Raw genomic sequence first — 12,500 nt, forward strand, 5'->3', positions numbered from 1 at the left:
GCACGGCTATGTGCTTGATTTTATACACCTGTTAGGAATGAGTGAGGCTGAAACAGCTGAACTCATAATTAGGAAGGCTGTCCCAATACTTTTGGCCATATAGCACACCTTCTGGCTGCTGGCCACTGGCCACAAGAAAACTGATTTTTACAGATTTACCACCATTTCAGTACCATTTGTGACGTCTGGTTCCCATCAACTCCACTATAATAAAATTCTCTAGAATGGACCAATTAATTTTAAACCACTTCCCAGTGAGCGAATTCTGGCAAAATTCAGAAAAATAGGTGGAATTCCCCTTTAAGAAGACAAAATATACGCAAACACGGGTTTATTTTCTTTACCATCTCCATAATCCTGTCGATCTGGCGGTTCTGAGTGTCGATTTCGTTGCCCATGTCGAGGGCCATGTGGCGCAGGTTTCCGATGATGCCCCCGACCTGCTCCAGATTTTCATCCATTTCATTCTCTCGTGCGTCGTTCGTTACCCTGCACACAGACACAGATGACGGGCGCGCTGAGAGGGCGTTCAGAGGGCCGGGTGCCCCCCTGGGCTCCGTCTCACTTTCGGCTGTTTGATGTATAGAAGCTCGATACTGAACACAGCCAGCGCAGCTTATCTACAGACCCAGAGCAGATACAGGAGCTGCTCATTTCCTTTCACATCGCTTCATAAACCATGTTTTCCATTTTCCTTTCAGTCCAGACGGTGAGAGACACCACTGGAATACCTGCATCTACGGGGTTTAACCCTATGAGGTCCTTCGCTGTGGCAGTGCAATGTAAAAACCTCATTTTACTGGAAAATAAATAAAAGCATGTCTATAATTCAGTTTTTATTTAATACAGTCCTCGTGCTTGTTGTATTTAAACTCTAAGTATTGCTTTGTAAGAATAAGGTTAAAATCTTGAAAAACCCAACAGAAAATCATCAGGATGGTTCTCTCTGTGGTGTCCAGGCAGATACAGCCAAGCTGCTCTCCCATTGGTCAGGACTTCAGGAGCCAGACTGAAGGCCTTACACGTCAGACTAACTACGAACATCATTAGGAAGTGACAGAGGAATCAAGTAATGGAAGCTTAAACCCCACCAATTAGCACAGTATCCCAGCCGAAAAACTGGGATTAAAACCTAATGGTTTTGCTTTCTATTGGGAATCGGCTTAACATCCAGTAGCAACCACTACTTTCCTGTAGAACACCTTTAGATGCCATTAGGATGCCATCAAATGCATTTAGAATCAGCCACCTGTTAAACCATTAGGATCCTTTACACTGTGATATCAACCCATTAAAAAACACATTACAAAACCATCAGGAACCAACAGACACACTTGATGGTTTCTATGGGCTTTTGCAGTGGGGATAAAGCAATGAAGATCCAGGATACTGTGTGTAGCTATGCTAATGTAACGTAACGGTGCAGTATTCCGTACAGCACTTCGGCGCTTATTGTGTTTCAGTAGTTATTGCGGAAATATATGAAGTCAAATGGGACGTAATGATTGGCTGGACTCTGCGAAATCCGCCTAGCAACCGAAATTCATTTTGATTGGTTATATTTGGGCCAAGAACTTCACAGACATCTGTGTCGTGGGTTTGTGCCGTCAGTATTCCATACACCAGCTTCCACAGCTTCCGCCTTTCCGTACAGCGTTTTCCTGCATTTTATTTGAAGTTTTATGAAATCTGATCATAGAAATGTCCATTAACTGATTTTACTTTTGCTAAAAATGAGATAATATAAACGACACGCGCAGTGAACGAGGCTACCACAGAAAGAAGCCTAGTAAATGTCACGATTGGCCCCTCCCAGTCCTGTCCATGTGTCCATGTTGTGTTTTGATCTTCCATGTGCATTTGTTTTGGTTTCCTAGTCTGGCCCCTTGTTTTGGTGACTCCTACCCTGATTATTCTCACCTGTGTTTCCACCTGTGTCTTGTGAACCCTTGTTAGCCCTCTTGTATTTAAGCCGTGTGTTGTCATTAGTCTAGTGCTGGTCTTTGTTGGTTGTTATATGCTGTGTTGGATGTTCTGTTTGTTCTGTTGTATTCTGGTGTCTGTCACGTCTGCCCCCCGATCTATCCGTATTGGCTCTATGATCCTGGACTGTCTCGACCCTGATTTTGGATTTGGCCTTAATAAATCTCGCTTATCTCAGCACGTCCATCCGCCTCCTCGCTCCAAGTTACAGTAAAGTGAGACTGTGGCGGGAAGCCAACGTTTATCTGACGCTGTAAACGTAGATTAACAGCTCAGTATTAAGCTGTTTTATGGTGATAATCCACTGTTTAATATTCACAGACGTGTTAAATAAGATGTTTAAATCTACTAAAATACTTTTTAACTGGCCGTGAAAGTTTCCCCACCCACCACGACGTGTCTCAGCGTATCTGCTACGGAACTCGATTTTCCCCCAAACCTTGTAACACTGACCTGCGGATGAAGCCTCCACTGATGGCCATCTGCTCACGCTCGTCCACCACGCGGGCCGGCTGGCTGGACACCACTCCGTCCTGATTATTGCCCCAGGACTGACCCCCACCTTTCAGTCTGGACAGCCAGAGAGGGCAGTGAGAGACGAACAGAGTGACGGACGACAGACACTACAGCACAGTGACGACAGGTGTGACGTGAGGACATGCGGTACTGTTCGAAAGTCTGGATGATCCAAATGCATCAATTTAGGAATGTTATAATCAATAATAATGGATTATAATAATATTCAATAAAGTGCCGTTATTAAGGCTGTTTTCAAACATAAAAATACCAGCGGTGTAGTTTTTATTGTCTATATTTCACTTCAGCTACATTTGCGTGCTCAGCGTATTTTTAAAGGGGCGATATCCGACATTTTTCTTGTCCCTTATTTTCTACACTTAGAAAATACCCCTTAAAATCCAACAGGCCATTTTTGTTACCATGCCTTTAAGACTGACATATGCAAATGAGCTCTATTCTAATTGGCTGTCCTGTATTGTGCTCACTGCAAAAAGCAGTCCAGGCTAAAACACGCAATTTCAGGGAGAGCGGATGGGGCTCTGCTATAGGCTGAATAGGTGGTTTTTGTGACATCACAAAATGGACTGTACCGTCTGTGATGTGAACGGTCTGCTTTGAAACTTCACGAACGTTTCCATATGACATCAAACTTCTTTTGGAAAAAGTGAGGAAAAATTTCCAGGATATGGGCCCTTTAAAAATAACTCTGCATCACACCAAAATAATCACTTTGAATCAATTCATTGCTCTGTGGAGTGATTCTCTGAATCATTTCCTAAAGAATCATAATCTAATTGAATCATTTTGACGTTATGAACACTGTAAATAAGCGTCAGAGACGTGGCACTCCTTTATTCAATGGGCTTTTATGACTGAGAACTTATTTAATGACAAATAATACTCTGTAAAGCACTAATTCTAAAGTTTTAAACACTATTTCCAAACTTTTGAAGGTACCGCATACGACTAACGACAAGAAATGATTTCAATCATCTAAAGGAAACGATGCTATAGACAAATGGACGATGAATAAATCACGGATAAAATGATGAATACATAAATTAATGATGGCATAATGAAGGTTCCATTATGCACTGGGATGTGTTGAGGGGCGTGTCCATCCTTAAGGGATGAAGATAATGACTACAAAATGACGAATGGACTCAGCACAGTGTTCTACAGGACAGCCACAGAGACTGACGGAACCCAAAGGAAACACCTGGAACATTTACATTAGAGCAGAGACATCGTTAAGACAGTTCAGCACTCATTTATCTTCAGTAGCAGGTTCCACGTTAGAATGGGCACCGCACTGAATTCACGTCATTCAAATGTGCATCGTTTATCATTTCCTCATGAATAAATTAACAAAAAAGGCAGCCTATCACAATGAAGTGTGTAGTATGGGGTGGGGCTTATGCATCTGAATGCATCCTATCATAACAAAATAGGCTAAAGGGGTGGGGCTTATGCATCTGGGTGAATCATACCAGAATAAAGTGGCCTGAAGGGGTGGGGCTTATGCATCTGGGTGCATTCTACCAGAGTAAAGTGGCCTAAAGGGGTGGGGCTTATGTATCTGGGTGCATTGTACCAGAGTAAAGTGGCCTAAAGGGGCGGGGCTTATGCATCTGGGTGCATTGTTCCAGAGTAAAGTGGCCTGAAGGGGTGGGGCTTATGCATCTGGGTGCATTGTACCAAGTAAAGTGGCCTGAAGGGGCGGGGCTTATGCATCTGGGTGCATTCTACCAGAGTAAAGTGGCCTGAAGGGGTGGGGCTTATGCATCTGGGTGCAGTCTACCAGAGTAAAGTGGCTTGAAGGGGTGGGGCTTATGCATCTGGGTGCATCCTATAATGGTAAAGTGTACAGAAAGGGGTGGGGCTTAAGTAGTTTTTGCTGCATTGTATTAGAGCATGGTGGGTGTGTAGGGGAGGGGCTGCTTTAATCTGAGTCATCCTATTAGAGTAAAGTGGATGGAGAGGGGGCGGGGCTTATGCTCTAGATTCATTTGAATAATTTGGCTATTTTGGAGAGCTTATAAATTCTGTGGGCTGTAATTTTTGGGGTTTATTTGGTCAAAAATCGAATTGAATCTTAACCTCAGAAGATAAATGAATGATTTTACAGTGGTCTTTCCGTTGGATTCGTGCTGTATAATATATTTTATGTATATGTAAATGAGCAGGATGTACACGTTTGAATCCAGTAAACTCAGTGCGGCACTTCTTTCAGTGCAATAACAAAACATTTACACAGATTTGGAAAAAAATTCAAAGAAAAACAACAACAACATGTTAACAAACAAGCACGCTGTGACTACAGCCCAAGCAGAGTGCAGTACTTCAGGCGAGGAGGGGGCGGGGTTAAGCTGTACATCAGTAACCATCGCTTAGCAACAAACTATTCATCAAGCAGAGTGAGGCTTTCATCTTCTAGAACGCATGCACTTTAAAAAAGGAGCCATAGTGATGACACAGAAGAACCTCTCTGGTTCCCTAAACAACCACGTGTGAAAAAGAGAACCTTTCAAAGCTTTAGAGAACTTCCACATAATGTAAAGGTTCCAAACTGATTTAAGGGTTCTGCCTGGTTCTTCCTAAAACCAATCCATATGTACACGGTACTGTTCACAAAAAGGTTCTTTGAGCCACGCCATAGAACAACCACTTTTGTTTTTTTTTCTAAAGAACCATCTTTAAAAAGGAGATTTGCGTGAGTGGTTTAAGGGTTCTTTAAGAACTTTCTACATTATACGGAGGTTTCTTTAATGTTAAACAGGTTCTTCACACTCACATGTGTCATTTAAAACAACTGGTCTCTAAAGAATCATCCACTGAAAGGTTCTTTAGGCTAGCAGAACTGGTTCTTCTATAGCACTGCGCAAATAACCCTTCGTACAGTCTTCAGTTTGAAAGCCCCAGGGAACCTAAATCCACGTTTTTGTTCTGAGTGGGTTAACGAGCTGATACGTAAACTGCAATCTTGGCTCATACATACCTAAGCAGTATCCTTGCCAATTACAAGTTTGCCCTGCTAAACTTGTTAAAAAAAAGCTAAAATGAGCTTATATTTATACATAAAGGCCAATTCACACGGAGTCTGACTTTTACAGATGCATGTCGAGCTTTGAAAATGAACACACAGGCAGTTTAATTCCGTCTTTTACACCGAAGCTGCATAAAAGCAGGCAAAAAAGGTTAAAAGGTGGTTAAAAGAGGTTAAAAAACACATGTAGGACCAGAGCTGAAAGGCCAGGAATGACTGTGAGTTCTTTAATGCAACCGAGAAGCTGATTAAAGCAGTTTTAATGTGTATTCTGGTGCATCAAAGTCTGATTATACCCAGTGTGTTCAGCTTCTAGTTGCAGTTATTAAGAAAAATGACAAATTAATAAAAAAAATAAAAGTGTTGGATTTTGTCTGAAGGTTATACTTTGTAAAAAAACTGTTTTATGTTTATGGATCATTCCACTAAACTGGCTCAAACTGCAGTGCAATAAATTATTGAGATCTTAGATGTTAAAAGAATTCTGTGCCGATCTGTTCAAACCCAAGGCATTAATATAGTAATAAACTAAATATATACACAATAATCATTTATAGGCTTCTTTCTATTGTCCCTAAACCCTAATAATAAAAAAATAATATTGAAATTTTTTTTCAATTTTTTTACAGATACATTTGATTTCTTTTTTCAAATTGAAGTTGAAAGATTTAGATTTATCATGCATTTAATTTTTAAATTAAAAAAAACTTTATTCAGAAAATGCTCGTCATTACCAAAGCAGAGTTTTAGCCTTGTTTTAGCCACGCCCCTGTCTTGTTTTAGCCACGCCCCCGTGTTTCAGAGCAGGCAGTGGGGCTGCATCCCTGTCCCTCAGGGCCACATGGTGAGCAGGTAGATCCCAGTGTTGTGAAGTAAATGTGTCCCAAAGTCTGAAAGTCGGTGAGGAACATTAAGAATCTCCATATTTTCTGCAGTTCAGCACTTTTTAGTGTTTTAATGTAAAATATGGTGATTTTCTGTGTGAACAGCTGCTCAAAGCCAAGTTTGCTGAGTTTTTGAGCTGAAATGATCAGTTATGATTGTTTTGGTATTGATAAAACGGAACGTTCAGTCATATCTTTGCATAAAATAATCATAATTAAGTTTGTATTCACTTAAAAGTCACAAATATGTTTCCAGCCGTGAACCAGTTCAGCAAAATGATCCATAGAGATGTTTTTATCTTATTGAAATCTGCACTGAGAGAAATTCCCTGTCCGTTTGAGTTCCGACTCTGGCTTCCTTCCGGCTGAAGGAAACTCCACAGTGACCTTAATCCCTCCGACGGCAGAGAGACGCAGGTAGGCACGTGAGGTGGGGGATGATGATGAGAGTAAATGTGGTTCCTCTAATCCCCATCAACGCTGGTGAGTCACTACGTCTGCTCATATCCGTGTGGATGTGTGAGAAAATCAGCCAGAAACTTCTGACAGACACGTTTCGGACCTGGATTTGGTTTTCCACTAAATATCCACCAAATGCACCTCCATAAACACCGAATCCAGCTGAGGACTAAAGGCCGCGTTAGCACCGCGGAGGTGACCAGTCATCCCATTCCAAACACATGGAAATAATAATTTAGGAATTCAGCGCCTGCGCTTTGCATGTCTGCAATAAAATCTGCTCTACACACTTGAAAAGAGGGTTCTTTATAAATGGAATGGTTCTATTTAGAACCATGAGTTCTATTTGGAACCATTTGCACACTTAAACTGTTTTTCGGTGAAAAACGGGTGAAACGGTTCTTCAGACTGATGGAGAATGTGTTGTTTATGGTACTAGGTAGCACCAAAAGGGTTATGCTACTGAAACAATGTCAAGAACCCTTTTAGGTGCTATAAAGAACCTGTTTTAAAAAAAAAGGTTCTATATAGAACCACATACAACACGTTCTCTGTCAATCCGAAAAATGTTTCCCCATGCAGAGAACCATTCAAGCATGCAAATGGTTCTTTCAGTATTCATGGTTCTATGATTGATAGTTTTTGATAGCATGGTGAAACGGTTCTACAGGCAGATGACGAATGTGTCATATATGGTTCTGTATAGTTCTATTGTTCTGCTGCCAAACTTGTAAACATAGCAGAACCCTTTGTGGTGCTATACAGAACCATAAACCCCACATTGTCCATCAATCCGAAGAACCACTTCATCATGTAGAGAACCATTTTAGCATGCAAAGGGTTCTTTGAACCTTCATGGTTCTATACAGAACCACTGTCTTTACTAAAGAACCCTTGAAGAAGCCTCTTTTTAAGGAGTGTTTTTGATGGCATGGTGAAATGGTTCTTGACTGATGGATTTCGGTGTCGTATTCGGTTCTGTAATCTATTGCTACAATGTTGAGCTTGTAACAATAGCAGAACCCTTTTAGGTGCTATAAAGAACCATAAAGAGCACTTTCGTCAGATTTCTCAATCTAAAGAACCACTTCTCCAGGCAAAGAACCCTTTTCAGCATGAAGTAATTCTACACAGAACTCATAGTTCTAGACGGAACCATACCCTTTACTAAAGAACCCTTGAAGAACCATGTTTTTAAGTGTGTAAAACTACACACTCAAAAAAACGGACGTTCCCACTTGTGTTGAGCTGCGTGCGCCTTAAAACGATCCCGTCAGCAGCTCATCTGGTAGCATTAGCATATCTGGCCACAGACAGAACACACAGAGGAGCGTGCGGGAACGTCGTCGCCGCGGCGGACACAGACAAACGCTTTCGGGCGGGTCGTTCAGATGCATTCACATGCTTGAGGAGCGTTACACAATCGTTCCTGCCATTTGTGGTAAATGCTAGAGGTCAGAAGGTGCTCACGATGGTCAGTTCTTTGTGGAACACAAGCATTTCAGAAAGAGAATACAGCATGCAGGTCAGGCAGGCAGGCAAACACGTGGTTTTACACACTTACCTCAAATACAGTCAGCCAGCCAAGCCACGTCTGGTGCTTCTTTAGCTTGGCACTGGAGCTCACATAAAGCTAAGCGTGGTGCCGTCATCCACACACACCTCAGAGTGTGTGGAGGTGTTCAGGCTCTATAGCAGACCTGAGTATGTGGTTTCTGACTCGCTGTGGTCTATAAACATGGACCGAATTCAGGCTTCAAGGTGCTACTACAGGTTTTTGATCTGCTAACATACTTTGGTCCATGTTTTTTAGGAACACATGGCCGGCATTGGCCGGTATTCGCTCCAAACATAAGGACGACTGACTGCCGAGCCCTCCTGCCACCCACTTCAGACCAACTGCCCACGCCCCAGCTACCTCCACCTGCCCTGGACTAGCTGCCCACCCTACACTGATGTTCTCATGGACTCCCAGCTATTCCTACTACTAATACTACTGCTATTAATATTAGTAGTATAATAACTCTGTAGGTAGTCTGACCAGAGGAGAACGGGTCCCCCCCCCCCGGTGAGCCTGGTTCCTCCCAAGGTTTCTTCCTCAGCTCTGAGGGAGGTTCTCCTTGCCATCATCACACCTGGCTTGCTCACCTGGGGGTTTTACATTCATGTTAAAACTTCGTCTTTTCTAGAATTCCATGAAGCTGCTTTGCCTTTACTGGAATTCCGTGAAGCTGCTTTGTCTTTACTGGAATTCTGTGAAGCTGCTTTGCCTTTACTGGAATTCCGTGAAGCTGCTTTGTCTTTACTGGAATTCTGTGAAGCTGCTTTGTGACATCCGATTTGATTTGGGTGCTACATACAATCGACACATTCTCCATGGATCTGAAGAACCCATTTCACCATGCACAGAACCAGTTAAGCATGCAAGCGTGTGTCCATGGTGGAACCCTCTTTTTTAAGAGTGTGGTTTCGGTGCTAAAACTAAAGAAGCAAACTTGAGACACCAGACGTGTCGTGGCTGATCGGCTGCATTTCAGATAAGCGGAAGGGAAACTGTGTCAATTAAATGTTTCGCCAAATTGTTCCGTTAGCATTTCCGAGCGGCAGGCCCGGATCAGCGGAACCAGCGGAACGCAGAGCATGTGTGTGCATTCGGCTGGCGGAGAGCAGGGCCTAAATCTACGGCTACGGGGACGAGCTTCACCAGCGCGGCGGTAGACGAGCGTCAGCATGCCTCCAGCTAAGCAACACGGCTCTTTACTCTCAGTCCTTCTACGCGGTTAGCTTCAGGCAGGCAAGCAGGCAGGCAGGCGTCACCTACTTGTTACAGGGACACGGACAAAGACCACAGAGATTTCCTAGATCCGTCAAATTCTTTTCTGCTTCTTTCATGTCCTTATTGATCTGATCCATCCCCTCCTCGATGCGCTCCAGTTGTTCTGATTTTTAAACGTTTAGCCGTTCATCCCCCCCACCCCAAACAAAAACAAACAAAAAAAAGATAATGAAAATAAAAGATAAAAGGAAGGAGGGAGAAGGAAGAAGAGAGGGATAAAGAGAAAGAGAGAGACTTAGGACACTCACAGTGACAGAGACACAGTCAGACATCAGCACATGGGCGGGAGAGCCTCTGGCCCTGCGCCGGTACCTACTTGTCACAGGGACATACAAGTCCACAGCATTTGCCTACATCTTTTAAACTTTTCTCGGCCTCCATCATGTCTTTGTTGATATGGTTCATGCCATCTTCAACACGTTCGAGTTGCTCTGGTCAGGACAAAGGGATGACAGCAATGAAATGAGATTTCACAGCCTGGTAGAGAAATGATGAATGAGAGCTGCAGCTAAACGGAAAAGGGGGCGTGGACTGGGTGGTGGGGTGGCTTGGGGGGGGGAGTCAGTGAGGAGCCAGGAGGACGAGAGCGGAGGAATAACATAAGGACGAAGGGAAAACCGGGCGTGACTTATTTACAATACGTGAATCTTCCCGAGAAAAACGGTCAGAATCAGAATCGGCTGCTGAATAAAAGATTTTCACTAAAAGGTTTTAGTGGTTTTTCACAAGAAATGAGTGAGAAGTGCTCAGAACAGGAAACGCTCGGATGTTCTTGCATGAATGTATGTAGAGTCGTTACATACAGGTGGATGCAAAAGTCTGTGCACCTCTGGTCAGATTCCGTGTTGGTGATTTTGAAAGTGAAAATAATAAAGTGTAAAATTTAAAGTCCAAAATCACTCGGAATAAAATGTTCTCACATTAACATTCATAGGAAGTTTAAATGGGTTAAAATGGCCTTGAACCATTTCAGAGATACAACGTAATTTACTATAAACATACATTTATATCATAGCTGTCGGAAGAACACCTCGTATCTCCGAGATGGTAAATTGGATCTTTTGATGAAAGATTAGATGAAAATGTAAAAATTTTACCAAGTCATTTTTACGAAGTAATTCTGGAGCTTTTCTGTCAGTCTGCTCATCAGCATGTCGCTGTTGTTGGAAGGAAACCTCGTATCGTTTTTCACTTTTTGACATAATTTGAAAACACCTGTTGTTCTTTATATTGTGTGTAAATTTCATGATGAATGCACTAAACGAAACGACCCAAAATGACTTGGAAAGACGTCTGGTTCCATTGACTTACATTAAAAGTAAATTAGGTTTTTCCTTCTCCTGTAAAGTAACCGTGTTGGAGATACGAGGTTTTCTTCGACAGCAGAGAAATATTTATACAAAGTAAAAGGCAGCTGTGTATTTATACACAATAGTGCATGTATAAACATTTATATATGCAGTTATATGCAAAGGTTTGAACATCTTCAGTGAAACTGAAATGTTTCTGAGTGTAAATAAGTGACAGATCCTCTAGAGATACACGCTACACACGTTGTGCCCTAACGTTGCCACAGGCCACAATTTTTGTGTTAAATTCAATATATAAACAGTAATTGTGCATTAAAGTGTGCTGTAGTGAGTCTCTAGAGGATCTGGCACTTATTTACGCTCCGAAAATCCATCAAAAACATGGAATTTCACTGAAGATGTTCAAACTTTTGCACATAACTGCATATATCACTGCTGTAGGAGCAAAACCTCGTATCTCCAGTTTTGTCGTTTCTCAGGTTTCGGCAAAATCTGAAAACGCCCGCTGCTCTTTACGTTTGGTGTAAATTTCAAGATGAATGGACCAGAAGAAACGGCCCAAAATTACTAAGAAAAAATTCTGGTTCCATTGACTCACATTAAAAGTACAGTGTGTTTTTTCCTTCTCCTGTAAAGTTGTGAGGTTTCTGTCCGACAGCTCTGAAATAAATGTACATTTATAATAAATTATCTCCAAAATGGTTCAAAGTAATTGTAACCTTTTTAACTTCCTATGAATGTTAATACAAAAACGTTTTACTCAGCGTGATTTTGGAGCCGATTCCATTCATCACGAACTGTTCACCGTATAAAGGGCAGCTGTCCTGATAATATAATGCCAAATATACACTAATGTAATTCTACTTATTTATAAAAAATAAAGCATTATTATTTATAGAAACGAATGTTTTCAATTATACGTCGACTGTTTTTCTTTTCAAACGCTTACATCCAAAATTGTTGCGGATAAACAGAGCATTTTTGCATATATGTAAGTTTATTCATACACATATAAATATACATATGTCCTACTGTTTACTTTGTTCATATTAAAATGAGCTTCTGACAGTTATATAGTAAATATGCGCATATATTAAATATGCGGTTTCCAAATGGTCCACTTTAATTCAGTGTAGCTTCACTCGGTTCATGTTAACCTAGTGAATGGAACCGAACGTCAGCAGAGCCGTTCGCTGAATAAAGATAAAGCGGGTGAAACGGAGACGCTGCTGGTTGGCATTAGAAGCAGCTGCTGATGCCAGAGTTTACAGGAGGCAGTTGGCACTGCTGTACAGTCCTGGCATCAGGGGGCACTGGGTCACTGCGAGAGAGCCTGGCACTGAGCTAAAAACACATCGCGTGAAAATAAAGAGAACAGAAGGAGGTGGACAAGGTGAACAGGTCAGAGGAAGAGAGACGGGCAGGGAGGAAAGAATAGAGATAAAGAGCGAGAGCTGGTCGCA

The 12,500-nt window shown here is 42.0% G+C and overlaps 1 protein-coding gene across 2 annotated transcripts in view; it reads right to left on the reverse strand.

Annotated features, from left to right (window-relative positions):
* snap25b (synaptosome associated protein 25b) overlaps window positions 1–12,500 on the reverse strand; it is an 81,023-nt gene that overhangs the window by 910 nt on the left and 67,613 nt on the right. Inside the window, exons 5-7 of one of the 2 annotated variants that reach the window (XM_037542131.1) lie at window positions 9,713–9,830; window positions 2,437–2,553; window positions 345–489 (exon numbers count right to left, since the gene is read on the reverse strand). In XM_037542131.1, coding sequence (XP_037398028.1) covers window positions 345–489; window positions 2,437–2,553; window positions 9,713–9,830 — 380 coding nt within the window. Of the gene's footprint in view, window positions 1–344; window positions 490–2,436; window positions 2,554–9,712; window positions 9,831–10,043; window positions 10,159–12,500 lie in introns of both variants that reach the window. The other variant, XM_037542132.1, reaches the window with a different exon arrangement.

This window comes from Pygocentrus nattereri, chromosome 10, assembly GCF_015220715.1.
Source record: "Pygocentrus nattereri isolate fPygNat1 chromosome 10, fPygNat1.pri, whole genome shotgun sequence".
Classification (NCBI taxonomy): Eukaryota; Metazoa; Chordata; class Actinopteri; order Characiformes; family Serrasalmidae; genus Pygocentrus; species Pygocentrus nattereri.